At 55.8% G+C, this 16,046-nt stretch overlaps 1 protein-coding gene across 2 annotated transcripts in view; it reads right to left on the reverse strand.

Annotated features, from left to right (window-relative positions):
• Positions 1 to 234: 234 nt before the first annotated feature.
• ADAMTS2 (ADAM metallopeptidase with thrombospondin type 1 motif 2) overlaps positions 235 to 16,046 on the reverse strand; it is a 251,891-nt gene continuing 236,079 nt past the window's right edge. For both annotated transcript variants that reach the window (XM_033096175.1, XM_033096174.1), the window contains exons 15-22: positions 15,888 to 15,968; positions 15,288 to 15,454; positions 13,803 to 13,962; positions 11,979 to 12,111; positions 11,050 to 11,257; positions 9,271 to 9,400; positions 8,306 to 8,395; positions 235 to 710 (exon numbers count right to left, since the gene is read on the reverse strand). In XM_033096175.1, the coding sequence (XP_032952066.1) occupies positions 259 to 710; positions 8,306 to 8,395; positions 9,271 to 9,400; positions 11,050 to 11,257; positions 11,979 to 12,111; positions 13,803 to 13,962; positions 15,288 to 15,454; positions 15,888 to 15,968 (1,421 nt within the window). In that variant the 3' untranslated portion in view covers positions 235 to 258. The remainder of the gene's footprint in view (positions 711 to 8,305; positions 8,396 to 9,270; positions 9,401 to 11,049; positions 11,258 to 11,978; positions 12,112 to 13,802; positions 13,963 to 15,287; positions 15,455 to 15,887; positions 15,969 to 16,046) is intronic.

A 16,046-nucleotide genomic window follows, 5' to 3' on the forward strand; every position in this document is an offset into this window, starting at 1 on the left:
GAACATTCCGGGGCTGGGAAGCCTATGTGCTCACCTGTTGCTGCATGCTCACAATCACATATATATACATATATGTACACACACACACACGCACACACACACACGTATTTTTTATGTCATTCTCCCTCTGTTTTCACAAAACCTTTTGGAATCAAGAATTTTGACTTTATCTCCATGACACAGGATTTGCCATCTCATGAAATATCTCTACAAGCAAGAAAAAAATGCTAGGGATGCTACCTTTGCATTTTATTAGAACTATCCGAGCATCTCTTTCTTCCTCATCTCATCAATGAGCTCTTGGATTCTTTGGTTCCTGGTCTTCTCGTAGGGGCTCGGCCGTCGAGGGATTAGGTTGGGTGGCTGGGCTGAGTCCTCCAGGCCATGGATTCTGTAGGGCACATCGACCGCGTTGGCTTCCGGGTGCTCCTTGGTGGCATTGGTGCTGGAGGCATTGAGAGGCACCTCCATGGGAGTGCCTGCCGGGGGCTGCACCTCCATAACCAGAGTGGGCACTGGGAGGGTGGGCGTGAGCTCTTCAATGTCATTATGCTTCTGGGGTGGTGGCTCTGCCCTGTCGTCCACGTCCGTGAGGTTGTCGTGCAGGTTACAGGACTTGCAGCACAGCTTGTTGTAGTCTGGGATGGAGCAATAGCGGGACAAGACTTCCATCCTACAGAACATTGACTTGTCACCTTGGCAGCGGCCCTCTGAAAGAGAAAAGTGGGACACATAACCAAAGGACAAGATAAAAGGGACTTTGCTCGCCCCCAGGGAGCGGCTTGCTGCATTTGAAAGAGCCCAGAGACAGCACAGAGGCAAGCAAGCCCACGCAGAGAGTGTGTGTGGTTTCCGGGTCAGAGGCGCTTGGACCCCGCCCTGCAGTGCAGTCACACAGCTGGCAGCCATGCTCCCCTCCTGCAGGCAGGCCCTGCTGAGTCCAGATTTTTCAGGATCTCTCAATGTTTGAGACAGAAATGAGGCCTGTCTGTTCTTAGGGAGTGGTTCCAAGCTCATATTAAAGAACAGGACTTGGTCAGATCTTTACATGTGATATCCCCATGGCAACCCCAATGAGATTGTATGGCAGAGTTTGACTACAATGATCCATAATCAGTAACTGTAACAAAATTAAACCTAAAAGAGCCAATTCCTAAAACCCACAGAGCAAATCCCAGAGGCTTGGAGGTGGCCTCCCCACACTTGTCCTCGTTTTGTCCCCATCGTCACCCCAACTCTTCAGACGAGCTGTTTCTGAAAAGTGACTTGGGGAAATTAAAGTCACCCAAACTTGTCTGGGCTCTCCTCCACTTGCTTCAACTGACCCGGGAGCCCCAGGACTTGTACCCCATGGCCCTGCCACACTGAGCTTCTGGTCACTGCCAAGCAAACTGTTCCCTTCTGCCCAGCACATCCTCCCCTTTCCTTCCCACCCAAGAAACTGTCTGCCATGGTCCAGCTTGCCTGGAGGAGACCCCCGATTCGCTCCTCAGAGGCCACTGTTGTCTCTCTCTTCCCGCCTGGCTGTCTTCTCCGGGGCCCAGCGCCAGCCTCTGCAGCTATATTACTTCAACCCAGCCAAGTCCTCTTGTTCTCACTCCTCTTTCGCTCTGTCTCCTTCCTCTTCCCTTCCCCCCGCACCTCCTTCCATACGCAATACAAAAACGGAGATGATTTACACTAGGGTTTCCAGGCGGGAATTCCTGCCCATTCTTAGGAATGTTTTTCACTTTCTCGTTCCCAAATCCCGAGATATAAACTGTTTTCTGCTCTCCATGGTGAATCATTTCCACACAGTGACGGCTGATACTACCAACCAGCTGGGTTCAAGGAGCCAATTTTCCCGATTTCCCGACCAACTTTTCTTGGGATTCTGGAACGGAAAAGCAAAAGAAAATTCCCGAGAACAGGCGGGAATTTCCGCCCGGAAAGCCTAGAGATAAATAGGAAAAATGTCTAAGAGATACATTGTGGTTAGTACGTTTATTTCCCATTGTGGGTATTACTGGGTTCAAGGAACCTATTCTCCCAATTTCTAGACCAACTTTTCTTGGGATTCGGGAATGGGAAAGCAAAAATAATTCACAAGAATGGGCAGGAATTCCCGCCCAGAAACCCTAATTAACACGAATTCAACATGAAAGAATGAGTCGCATGACAGAGATATTTGATCCATTATAAATTCCTGATCACTGGCCTCTGTGGGCCCAACTCTGCTTGTTTCTTGGCTCAGACACTCTGCTCTCCATACTGAGGATCCCAAACCTGTCCCGCACCCTCCTTTTCCCTCTCTCCTCAGTGACTTCATCTCCTAGGGAAAGGAAGGAGAGGGGAGGAGGGAACGAGGGAGGGAGAACAGTCATTGGATGGGAAGCGCACCTGCACGCCCACGTACTGCCCTATGTACATCAACATCTGAAGCTCTGCCAGCTCATCAAAACGTCCTGCAACAACACACAGGCGGCTGCTTCCATTCAGGGCCCATGGTTCTGACGTCCGCTCGCTGGGCGGCCACTCCTCCAGCCTGTAATTCTCCCTATAGGCTGGTCACCACATTGGTGGACATCAATGAAAACTCCCAGTAGTTTAGATTCATGGATACAACTTCCTACTAGACACCCCGTAATCCTCACGGTCCGTAAGCTGCCGGAGATGCCACACGTCCAGCCCAAGTCCATGGCCTTTGATGGCACCGCCCATCTCAGAGAACGGCCTTTCAGGTCCACATGCTAGAGCCTGGTGTCCCCTATCCAGCCATCGCCAAGTCCGTCAGCATTTCCTCCTAGACGCTCTCAGATATGCCCACGCTCTCCACCTGCACAGGCTCCAGCTGCCTTGCATCTTGGCTGCATCGTGGCAGGAGTCTCCTCTGCTTTCCTCCCTCCATCCTTTCTCCTTGTCTAGCTATCCTGCTTCAGCCAAAATGCCGTTTTTCACCTGGAGATGTGACCATGTCACATCCTGTCCTGATTAAAGCCCCCGCATTGCCTCATTGTTTTCAGAGTGAAGACCGTCCCCAGCCTCACTCAGGCCTCAGACCTCCTGCTCTGCACTGTGCTCCCTCTGGACGCAGGGCCTTTGCACATGCGGTGCCTCCCCTCTTCCTTCAGCTGCTCTCCTCTTATCTTCTAGGCTCAGCTGAAACATGTCTTCCTCCGGCAAGTATTGCCGACCTCCCTTAGGAAGTTAAATCCCACCAGACGTGGTCTCCTGGTGCCACATCTTCCCTGCACTTCATCCCGGCTGGCAAGTTTACGTTTGTCAGATAAGGTGACTGATGCCTGAGTTGTTCATTATTCTGAAAGCTCCAAAGGGCAGAGCCCCGAGCTGTATTTGGATGCCCCTCTATCCCCAGAGTCTAGATCAGTGAATGTGTAAATGTATCAATGTGAAAAACATAAACATGAGTAACTAAGGAAGTCCAAACAGGGAAATTAATGGATTCTAAAACAGCAACATTACAGGCAAGAACACACAGGCACCTACCATCAGAGGTGGCCAAAATGGGGAGGAGGCATATCTGGCTGCCCAACCCACAATGCGAAGAGGCAGACGCAGACCTGCTGTTCAGGCCTGGTCTTCCTCACCCTGAGACTGAGCCACAAGCTCGCGATGCGGAAGGAGAACGCCAGGTGGCACCCGAGAGCCTAGGTCGAATTCCAGAAATCAAAGTGGAAGAGGCAGACATGTGGCTTTCAGGCTTTTAGAACTGGTAGATAAAAATCTTACACAGATGCCCCAAATATGAGACAGATGAAATCAGAGCAGTCCTGTCTGAAGTTGGTGGGGGTCCGGGGTGGGGGAGGTCCACCCATGCTCAGAGACCCCTGCCCCTGTCCCCCTCCCTGGCAGCCACTGAGGCGAGCTGGGTGAAAACCGCTGGTCACGGACCTCACGGAGACACAGTGGGGAGCCTGGGTGCAGTGTCTCCCCACAGGCTTTGGCCATTGGCTGGGGAGAGTGGCAGAGGCACAGGACAGGACGGGACCTGGCCTGGCTATGCTGGCGGGAGTGGAGCCGCTCATGCCACACGCAACGTCCTCTCCTCTCACCAGACCCTTTTCCTTCACACGTCGTAAGACTCATAAGCATGTCTGTCACTTGTCTCCCACGAGGCTGGGATCCTGAGACGTGGGCATCATGTCCATCTGGGTAGGGGTCAGCCATCGATGCCCTCAGGCCAAGCCAGTCCCTCCACCTGCTTTAGTAAATAAGGTTTTACTGGAACAGGCACACACCATTCATTTATTATCTACAGCTGCTTTCCTGCTACAAAAGCAGAGTCGGGTAGTTGAGATAAAGACCACATGGCTCCCAGTACCTGAAATATTTACTATCTGGCCCTTTAGAGAAAAAGTGTACCTTCTTATGGTCGGGTACTTGGTGGTGTCCCCAGTGCCCAGGTCAGAACTTGACCCAGAAAGCCCGCATACATGTTGCTGAGTAAATGGACGAAATGGGAGGAGCAGTCCATCTCGCTGCCAGACAGACAGAGGACAGCCGGGAGCCGGGCTCCCCTTCTCCAGAGCACCTCCCTTCACCTGACTTACATATTGGATTTCTGGGTCTGATTTCCTGTGAACAGTGGGTAGCATTGCTTTAAGTTTTTCAAAATTAAAGTAAGTCCATGAGTGGATAATTGAGAAAGCTGCTGGCCAAGAGCCTGGCTATGCTAATATCAGCCCAGAAAAAATTCAAAATAATCCTTACCCACCACCCGTAAAAGGATGCCAATGGTTGTGTATTTTTAAGTGGCATCACTGAGCAGAGGGCCCTCTGCTACGGTTATACCACCGGAGGCCCTGACGCACTGACTCACCAGCCCGCGGTCTCTACCAAGATAATAATTCCCGTTCCATAATACTTGACCTCCGGACATTTCCAGCAGCAATTCACTGGCAAGACTTCTTGCCTTCGTGTGAACAAGTTACTGACAGCAAACCCATTTTTCTTCATAAATTGAAGTCATCTGTGTGCCTTCCCCACAGTCTTGGCTGTATCTGAACACCACGTACGTTACTATTGGCTTAGTAGTTTCCCCCTTTAAACTAACTCCTTTTTTTTTTTAATTTAAAATTTATTTTTGGAGAAAATTTTATGCTACTACCATTCATGGAAAACTAGTGTGGTAAATACGGTGACCTTAGACATGAATACAAAGAACAGTTATTTAAGGCCTCTTAGGTCAATTTGTAAGTCCAATTTTAATTCCTCAAATTCAAGGGAGATACTCCTGCCTGCACAGATCTAAGCTGGAGAGAAATGAACAAGTGTGAGAGAGACACCAGAACTCGCGCCAAGTGAGGCTCCCTCCTGACGTGGTCATGAAGGAGAACAAGAATGAGGGAGGGGCTGCTTGGTGGCACGCAGGCCATGTTTATGTGCCACCTAAATCACCGCCACCATCACCCCCACATACTTTGGAAAGGGCTGGGGTGAAGAAAACATTCTCTTTTCTCATCGGGTGTAATGCAGCGTTTCACCTTTCAAAAGGTCATGTGACGAACTAAAGAAGTGGGAGGCATCCCTCGTCTGCCCACACCCTCCATCACCATGCCTGTCCCCAGGCACACACCACCCTGAGCTGCCTGCAGCTCCAGCGGGGATTTCTTCTGATCCCTCTGGGAGGGAGACTGAGTGGCTGCAGTTCTTTCAGACACAAGTTGTCTTGGTCTCCTCAGCTCTGTTGAGCTGGAATTCCTTTCAATGACCAGAGCCTTGGGCAGGCTGGACTCAGCCACAGTTACAGTGACCCCCCCCACCCCACAAACAAACACCTGGGGCTTGGCACTGTGTCCTGCAGCCTATATCTATGACGCAGAGTGGCCCCATGTCATCCTGTCTCATGATCTTCCTCCTCCCTGGCATGGGGCCCCTCACAGGAAAGGGAGGAGAGAGAGGCCCACTGTGGACACCACCCAGGCCTCAAGAAAGGGAGGAGAGAGAGGCCCACTGTGGACACCACCCAGGCCGCAGGTGAGGAGGCCCCTGTGGGACCCTGACCTTCTGTCTGGTCCTTGTTAGCAAGGTGAGCAAACACACAGGCCCCGTGGCTTCTGAGGGCAGGCACGGCTGAGCACACACACCTGCGAATGTCGCAGGCTAGGTGTCCAGAGCCACCGCTGCCTTGCCCTTCTCCCGACCCAGACTTTCCTGGGCCAGATGGGCACCTCTCCCGCCCTGAACAGAGAGCTGAGAGCTGCCCCAGGAACCAGGGCAGTGGCATACTGGTGGCTCAGGGCACAGTGACCTGGATCACGCATTCCCACCCCATGGGGAGAAACCCACCTCGGGCTCCAGGCCTCACCCTGACTGTAAGAGCACCAACCAGGAGGTGGGGACACAGACGTTCCTGTAGCTGTTTGTTTAGCACAAACAGTTCAGAACTCCAAATCCTAGTAAAGTGTCTTCAAAGGCTGCTGACACATTTTGAAAAATGCCTGGGGAGGGGTATGTGTCTCAGTGAGGGAGGGACCCTAAACATCTACATAGGACAGGGGGAAGGGGGACAGTAAAGTCATTTGAATCAAAAACCAAGGAACCAAAGGGCACCCACAGCTCCACAGTGCCGTCGGCCACGGAGGCGAAGAGAAGGAGCCAGCCAGCGGCGTGCCAAACCCAAGCACCCAGTTTCACTGAACTTTTATTGAGTTTATTTGTGGGCTGCATGACAGGAAGTCTTTCCAGCGTTAATAAGAATAAAAGGTCATTTTCACAGTCACTTTGGCACACACTAACGTCTCATAAAAAAACCAGAAAAGCAACGATGGAACCTAGATAATACGTCATAAATACATACAAAACACTAATAAAATATCCCTGATAAACCAAAGTGCATATAGACAGAGAGCACAATGCCCAGGAGCGTGGTGCACCTTCCCAGTCACTCGTGTCACTCACATGGCCTAGTCAAAGTTGGAAGTTAACAGTCGTGAGAATTAGTCCGCATTACACAGCGAGTATTTACATAACAGTAATTAGTGCCGGGAGGGCTGGCGTGGTTGGCGGGGATGCTATTCACAGGTGGGCAGGGCTGGGGCGGCGGCAGGAGTGACGGCGGGAGTGCTACACGGGTCACTTGAGGGGCCAGGCGTGTTGCCCTCTGGCGTAAGGCAGTGCCGTGGGAGCGCCCACGGGGGCTCCAGCAACAGTCAGTGCCCACTGGCCAGTGGGTCTCCTTCCCGCAAGGTGGCTTGAGTGCCTGGGTCCCCGCACAGACCAAGGGGCGCAGGGAGCCAGGCCACCTGATTGGGAAACCTCATCCTTGGCCAAAGGTGGATGACTCGGACCGTCTCCCCCTAGACCTGCCCTGACAGCCTCCTACCTGGATCACGTCCCCCTCTGAAGCCGGAGTTAGCAGCCAATCCTGTTACCTTTCAACTTTAAGGCATTTTCTACATAGTTTTGTCTAAGCAAAAAAGCAATAAAAATTGAGGTAATTCTGTAGTTGTTCACACTGGCAGGTGGCCTCACCCGTATCAGTCTCTCCTCTCACTCTCACCCCTGTGGAAGGGGTCATGTGCGCACAATGAGAAAAGGCCATTGGAGCTAATGGACAGAGAATGGGAATGACGGTGTGTCCCTATGTCCCACTGAAGGGACACACGCCTGCCTCCTCTGTTTGACCTGAAATCTCCCCCACCCCACGAGGAGACAGGGCATGGGGGCAAGGGCTGTGTAAGTTGGACACAAAGGCCACAGGAAGCAGGCCACAGTCGCACGAGTCAGGAGGACACACTCAGCACAGGGTCAGCAGCAGCAGCAACAGCAGAGGCAGCCGGGAAGCCCCGATGCACCGCCGGCCCCTCGGGGCGGTGCCACCCGTCACGGCGGCACAAAACCGCATGCCCCGAGACCCCCTGGCCTCGCCTCGGTGGTGGGCGCGTTTGAAAGGGGCTGGGCAGGCTTCCCCTTGACTTCCAACCTGCAGCTCCAGCCTGGAGGGGTGTGGCCATGCGAGGCTTTCACCAAGTGGTCACGTTTGCACTTTGGCCTCTGGCCCCTCCAGCACCATGACAGATCTTTGACCCTTTACAAGCCATCACCAACCAGGTGCCGGCCCCCCACAAGAGGCCAATGCCGGGGCCATGCCTCTGCGAGGTTTGCCCTCCCGGCCAGGCAGCCAGGCGGCTCCGAAGGAGATGGTCGAGCACAGAGGCCCCAGGAGAAAACAGATTCAATCAGAGCACTCAGAAGAGTCAAGGGAGTTTTCCATAGAAAGAGAGGAGGGGAGCCCATGGCAAGCTCCACAAGGCGCAGGGCATGCACTGGAGGGCAGAGGCAGAGTTATAAACGGGCCGGTTACTTGACGAGGTCTTCTGGACCGGTGAGTCGGGGTCTGGTCGGGACAGCCACTGAACCACGTAGCTCTTCTTGGAGGGGTCGGACACGTTTCCTAGGGAGAAGAGAAAGGGGCTGCGGCTGCTGGGGCACCAGGTCAGCCCCAACTCCCCTCCACAGCCCCGGCGTCCTGGGGAGGGGCAATGGAGGGGCCCGACTCTTCAGTGTGGCATTCAAGGCTCTCCCTTGTGACAGATGGGGCCCAGCCTCCCTACCCTCATGCATCCTGGGTCTCAGCTATGGAGTAGCTGCAGCACGGGGGCCCTGGACTGTCTCCTGATCTGTGCACTGATTCCAGACTGAGCAGTGTACTAACTGCCTGCTGCAGGAATACGGGGACCAAGTGAATCCTGGATCTACACGCCCCCAGCTGTGGCAGGCACACCTGACCCCCCTGAGCTCCCTTCTCCATAGATGGAACTTAGAGTGTGGTCTACGTCTTGAGCTGTTCTGGGGACCAAAAGAGGTCACATGTGTGTTAGCTTCGGCAGCACATACACTGAAAGTGGAACAACACAGAGATTAGCATGGCCCTGTGCAAGAGGTCACACGTCCAGCACTTGCCAAGGTGTCTGTATGTAGCCAGTGTTGTGGCTGTTTTCCGTGCACGGGCACCTGTCTGGCTGAACCCAGCTGTGCCCTCACTGCAAGTCTGGTTCCATCTCCCAGACCAGCAGAGAGTCCCAGGAAGGCAGAGATAGGCTGAGTCTGCCCCCTCCTTTGCCCGGGCCTGGCCCAGACATGAGCAGTTCCTTCCATTCCTTATTAAGGAAAGGGCCCAGCCCCGGCCTGGGAGGTTCAGCTTCTACTTCAAGCTCAGGGGTGCTGAGTCCGGCCACTTGTGGGAAGAGCTGCACTTGCCTGGACCCGCCCACCTTGCCCTGGGGCTTGCATGCTGGAGCCCAGGGAACAGGGCAGCTGAGGACTTACGGGGACAGGGGCTGAGCCTGCAGAGCCTTGCAGTCTCAGGTCGCGCCTCCCGGCAGACCCCGAAGCTGTCGTCCGCTGTGCGACAGAGCACGGGCCGCTCCTGGGTGCCATTGCCACAGGTTACCGAGCACTGCAGATGGAGAGTCACCAGTCAGGGCCCACCTCCCGTGCTGGGCTGGGTGGGGAAGAGCCTCTGACACATGTGACCCCATAACACATGGCAGGGGGTGAGGAGCACAGGGCCTGGCCGCAGTTGGCCAGCTGCCTCAGTCTTCTGGGGCTCTGCGAGGGGACACATGTGCTTATGTCTCCATTATTGTGACTTAGAGAGACAGAATACACAGGGCCTGGCACTTCTGGGTGCTCTGGCTGCAGGTGGCCCGAGGCCCAGGAAAAGCTGCTGTGCACTGGGGGACCCTGGGAAGGCTCTGGGTCCAGGAGGCTTTGGCAGAGGACCGTCCCCACTGATCCCCCGGCCAGAAGGCTCAACACCAGCACCCTCACTGGCCCCTCCAGCCCCAGCCCCCTCGCCTTACCCGTGGGGAAGGGCCCTCAGGGGCCATCAAGCCCAGACTTCTGGCTTGGCTCACAGCTGGCCCAGCCCTGCCCAAGGATAATTCTCAAGCTCTCACCCTGCACGTGGGGAGGCCGGCTCAGCAGACCTGGCTGCTCAAGCCCCACACAATCCCAAGAAAGGCCTGTTTTTGGGACCGGCCCTTGAGCAGCTCCTGGGAACCAAGTTCTTGGAATGTTCTGTCTGGTAGTGTTTTTCATGCCTGAGGCCTTGAGTCACGCGTCACGTACACCAGTCAGTTTTCACCAACAGTGGGATTTCCGCTGAGCTAGTCCTTTCCCGTTGGGGGTAACTGAGGTCATCACACACGCGGGCACTCACACACGCGGGCACTCACACACGCGGGCACTCACACACGCAGGCACTCACACACGCGGGCACTCACACACGCGGGCACTCACACACGCGGGCACTCACATACGCGGGCACCATATGCCCGCGTGTGTGATGGCAGCCGTGACCGATCCCCAGTGAAAACCCAGACACCCAGGCTCTGGTGGGTTTCCTGGTTGGCAGTACTTCATGTGTGTTGTAGCATGTCATTGCTGGGAGAATTAAGCGCATCCCTGGTGACTTCACTGGAGGGGACAACTGGAGGCGTGCGCCTGGTTTCCTCTGGATTTTGCCACGCACGCTTTCCCTTCCCTGAGTCCACTCTATGACCTTTCACTATAATAAAGCGTAACCATGAATGCAACAGCTTCCGAGTCCCGTGATCCTCCTACTGAATCATGGAGCCCGGGGCTGGTCTTGGCTGCAAGCTGGATGTCAGTGCTCACGTCAGCTTAGCCCTGCCCCCACACGCTCCTCACGTCCCTGAGACTGTCCTCACTACTCTTTCCAGCCCAAGTGCAAGCCTCCCATGCTCGTCGCCCCTCCTGCAAGGCCTTCTCGACCACACCTCCGCCCTCAGAGATGAGAATCCAGGCCTTCCCTCATATCCTGGGGCCCTGGCTGCCCCCAGTCTCCTGGGATCGCAGGCCCTGTAGCACCTGGAGCCCTAGCCCTGAAGAGTAAAGACACACATTCCACTGGGTTTCTCAACAGAGCACTGACCACGTGGCTCCACTGGTGCCCTGAGACCTACTGGATGTGGCCCAGGGCAGGGTACCGAGTCCAGACAAAGGTGGGACACCCTGGCTACATCAATCCCACGAAAGCTCGGTTTGGGGGCTGAGAATATGGGGCCAGGGGCGACTACTTACCTGGGACCAGGGCCCGGGCCGCCACCGACCAGGACAGAGCTCACGGTTGCAGGCCCTGCGGCCCTCGGGCCGGGCGTCGTTGCAGTGCTTGGAGTGCACGGAGCGGGAGGCGTTGTTGTGCAGAGGCTGGACACAGCGCACCGAGCGAGCCTGCGTGCCCGTGCGCCCACAGCTCTGGCTGCATGGCTCCCATTCGCCCGCGACCCACCTGTCAGGGCACAGCGGGACATGTCAGTCCCGTGGTCCAGGTGCACAGGGAGAAGGCTGCCTGCTCCCCTGGTGCCACCTTCCCTTTCCTCATGAAGGTGCCCTGCCCGAGGTCCTGCAGATGGTGGGCCCCACGCATGTCCACTACTGGGAGTCCCAGAAGGGCCACCGACAGCCCAGGCCTGAGGGACTCTGCCGGCCTCATTCCCTCCTTTGGCTCTGGCTCTGCCCTCTGACCTCAGCTTCTGCTGGCACCAGCGACCTTTCTGGGCAGCAGTGAGAACTCCGTCAGCGCCCGCTCCCAAATGCCCCCATCTATTTAGCGGCCACCTTCTTCATTCAGGGACTGGAAACGCAGCCCTGCCAAACCCCGGGACTGGGGGTCAAGGATGCAGCTGCTGCAATGGGCTATTTGGGAAAAACTCCCCCAGGCCCAGCCCTGCATCTTCTGAGCCTGTTTCTCCGTCTGAGCGTTACCGCGCGCCGTCTCTGAGATGCAGTGTTGTTTCCGTTTTACGGGTCTGAAGCAGGGGTGCAGCATACAGGCTGCTGCATCTGAGACTCCATGAAACGTGTGAGTCAGAAATAACTTGTCAAACATCTCATGGGATGTGAGGCCCAGAGCCACTTGGAGTTCTAGGGCCTGCACCTCCCTCCACTGGAGCCCCAAGGACTGACCTCTTCTCCCTCTAGTGGGGCCCCGGGCAGCCCCAGGCACTCACACAGGCTGGGAACACTCCTGTGGGTTGCAAGCCCGACGGATGGCTTTGGGCTTCACGAGGGCATCGCAGAAACCTCGGTGCACCATCTTGAGGTCCCTTCTCCGGCGGCAGCCGTACTTGGTGAACTGGGACCCTGAAGATGAAAGCTCGAGGGGGCTCAGTGGAATGGTGTGGCCCCTCTGGGGGGCACAGAGGGGGTTCACCTGCAGCTTCAGCCCTGTTCTCTCCACCCTTCTGATGGGGTGGTGGGTGGGGCAGGGTGCCTAAGCCAGGCCTGCAGATGTCTAGCCTGGTGTACCCCTAGTACCCCAGGCCAAGTGAGGGTTAGAGGCCAGGGAGAGTGACTACCTTCTCCCTGGCCCCTTGGCTAGCCTCCTGGGACACCAGGGTACGTTTCATTTTCTCTCCCATTGCTTAGCCATTTACTCAAATTAATATGTACTGAAGACCTGGTATGAGCCAGGAGTTGCAAGGTTCCTCACACACAATTCTAGTGCAGCAGTTCTCAGCTGAGGATGATTTTGCCCCGAGACATCTGGCAATGTCTGGGGCACTTAGTTATCACAACTGGGGGAGGGAGGTGCTACTGGCATTCGCAGGCATTAGTGGGGAATGCTGTTCAACAACCTACAGTGCATGGGGCGGGTACTGGGTTAGTGGGAATCCAATGGAGAGGCTCCCAGGGGACAAGAAAGCCTATGCAAAGGCCCTGAGGCAGGAGCATGACATGTCCAGGAAAATCACCTAAGGCCAGTGTGGCCAGGGCCTGGTGAGCAGTGGGACAGGTCAGCAAGTCGGAGGCCATGGGGAGAATTTTGGTTTTTATCTCAAGAACAGAGGGAGCTGCTGAAGTCTATGACACCAGGAAGGGACATGGTCTGATCTGCCCCTTTAATAGGTCATTCTGGGGGCGAGTGAACACACAAGCGCCATGGGGCAGTGAGGGTGGTGCCAGGACTGGGAAGACGGGAATAGCAGATGGGTCCAAGAGATATGAAGAGTGAAAATCAACAGGACATGCAGGTGAAAACCAGGGGTTGGGGAGGCTCAAGCGGAGGTGGTATCCAGGCAAAACACTGGAGGAGGAGTCTCCCATTGCCTGCAGCGGGAAGGGGGTGGCCCAGCCCCTCGGGAACTCCTCTTTGTCCTCCAGGCATGGGACCTCTCAAGGCATCTGAGGGAGGTCTCTCCTGGCCTGCAGGCAAAGCTGTCTTCTCCTGCCTTTGTTTGCCCTGCCCCCCAGGAGTAGTGACCACGCTGGGCAAATCAGGACTTCCTGTCCATCTGTAGTTCCCATCCAACCATGCACTCTGTGAGGTCTGGGGAAAGAGGGACCTCTCTGCACCCAGCCCTGGCCCAGGACAGTCTGGAAGGCTTTTCTGAATGAATGACCACAGGCAGGGACCACCCCAGAGGGGGCCGCTCCAGCATAACCCTGTGCCCTGCCTCACAATGCCACCGGAACCCGTCCGAGCCACCCTCACAGCAGTCCCCCGCCAGCCACCTCCTGCCTCTCTCACTGATGTGGATTCACGCTGGTGTCATCCAAGCCCCACAAAGTGCCCTTCTTGCTGCCTCTAGCTTGTTGGCCTGAACACCAGCCTCCTGCTCACCTGTCCCTCCCAGGTAGGGCTAGGTCCGTATCACCCAGCAAAGGTCACTGCCTTGGCCTCCCTGGCCCCAGGGCCAGTCTGCTCATGCCAGGCACATGCCTTGGGCCAGGCAGTCAGCAGGGCACTGTGAGCTCAGGGTGCCCCTCACCCCGAAGACCCTTCCCGCTCAGCCCTGGCTTTCGCTGGGGTTCCAAGCCTGAAGGCCCCTCACCTCCGCCGCAGGGCTTGGAACATGGAGACCACTTCTTCAGGGCCCACTCGTAGCCTGCGGAGTCATCTTCCAGGACCCGGTTGTCGTCTACGTCCAGAGAGTCCTTATGGATCATGTACTTGTATGTCAGCGAGACCCGGGCCTGTCCCTGCGGGATGACCTGTGCCCCCACACAGCCGTCAGTGTGTCTGCCCAGCTCTCCATCTCTTCTAAGCCAGTGTGGAGAGGTCAGCCAAGGCACACTTACAGCCCAGTCTAGTTATTCGCGGTATGTTCTAGAAAGTCTCCAACACTGAACCCGTGAGAGCCTCTGGTCACGACATTTCCGTCAACCATCAATACGTAACCTTATTTTATGCGTCTTTCTGTTTAAAGGCACCTTATTATATAAGTCAATTCCCTAACCATGAACTCGCGGCCAGCACACCGTCACCCGGGCCTGAAGGAAGCTCAGCCAGCACGTACTGATTCCCCAGGGACACCACCCAGCGCTGCCGCACTAGCTGGGGACACTTTAAACAGCGAATTATCCCGTAAGAGCACAGAAATGTAAAAAACGTGGTGCCAAATAACTGTGACAGGGACACTTGTTTACAGTGGGAACTTAAAACGAGAAGCCTGTGGACTTCTTGTGTTCTACCTCAGCTGGGACCAGCATGTCAGGCGACAAAGTTTTCACTGCTCAGCACTTGTCCACAAATGACCGTGAAAAGCACTCTGAGTACTGATTTGGGGATTACAAATACCTGTTAGCAAGCAGGTAAATTGCCCATTACAGAAACCGCAGGTCCTGAGCCCGCCTGCATGTGCACTGACACAGACAGTCCCCAACAGCCTAGGGGGCAGGGGGGCGCAGAGCACATGCCCTGGGATGGGCGCGGGTCCCGTGCCTATCCCCCGCAAGCGTGCTGCCCCTAGCAAAGGGGCTAAGGGCACCTGAGCCTTATCTGTAGGGTTTTCATTATTTTACAGATAAAATATATTACTTATGCAATTAATTTTAAAAAGCCATTAGAAAATCAAGCCCCCTCTGTACTCCTGGAAGCAGGAGCAGCCTATGACCCTGAACTCAGAAGACCTGGGGTCCAGTCCTGCTCAGGGACAAAGTCCAGTGTGACCTGCTCTAACATCCTGAGCCCCGTCGGTCACTCCCAGGGGCGGGGTTTGGATTCGAAAGCAGATGTGAAGGAACATGACAAAGGGGAGCTGTGAATGTCATTCAACAGGGAAACCAAAACCCTCCCAGGGGAGGCTTTGCCTGAGGTCACCCAGGCCCCGACTGGCGGCTCCACCTCTGCTCTCACTGTGACACATAGATGGAGAGCCTTGGTCCAAAGGACAGGCCAGAAGGGCCGTTCCAAGTGTGGCCTGAAGGATGCAGGGAGGCTCAGGGCGCTCAGGACCCTCTGTCCCTTCCCCAGTGGCCACTTGTCCTCTGGCCTGGGTAGCCAGAAGGCGCCGGGCCTGGTCCTTGCCTCGACTTACCAGAACGGCGATGGTGCCATGGAGAGGTCCCATGGTCTGCAGCGTCTCCCGGCCGTCCTCATCCTGGTACTCCCATTCCACACCCATGGCGATGAACGAGGTGGCACTGGGACCCACGTCGTTCTCTTCATTTAGAATGAACTTGCCTGTCTCTAGGTTCTTGATGGCTGAGAACAGCAGAAGGTAGGGCCGCCATGATCCCCACGGGCAGGATCCAGGCCCGCAGAGGGGCGCCAGCGGGGTACCCTCTCTGGCTGGTGTGTTTGGGCCGCCCGGACCCTGCTGCTTGCAGACCTTCCTGCCTTCCAGTGGGTAGGGGAGCAGTCAAGGGGGCCTTGGGATGGAGAATCACTCTTCTGTGGGCTGAGGTGTGAGTGTCACGTCTGAGACACATAGCCTCCTATAGCTGCTGCCAGGAGCCCCTGATCCCGATGTGTGGCCTCTCCACAGGGAGGTGACCCCAGGAAAGGTCCACCAGGTGGGCTGAGCCAGGGACAGGGAGGTGGGGCCCCCAGCCAGGCCTCTGGCCCCAGGGGCTCTGCCCATCCCCAGAAGGGTCAGGCTGTGAATCTGCTGTGTTCCCTGGACTCTGAGACTCACCCAGGTGATGGCTGGTAGTGTCTGCTTCCTGGATGAGCAGGTGTCTGGCTCCTGCCGGGATCTCAAACATCTTGATGTAACCTTTGTTGGGATGTGGGGAGACACAGCCAATGAGAGGAGAGATGCCGTTTGCGTAGGGACAAGGCACAGAGGCCGTGC

This window comes from Rhinolophus ferrumequinum, chromosome 24 (assembly GCF_004115265.2).
Source record: "Rhinolophus ferrumequinum isolate MPI-CBG mRhiFer1 chromosome 24, mRhiFer1_v1.p, whole genome shotgun sequence".
Classification (NCBI taxonomy): domain Eukaryota; kingdom Metazoa; phylum Chordata; class Mammalia; order Chiroptera; family Rhinolophidae; genus Rhinolophus; species Rhinolophus ferrumequinum.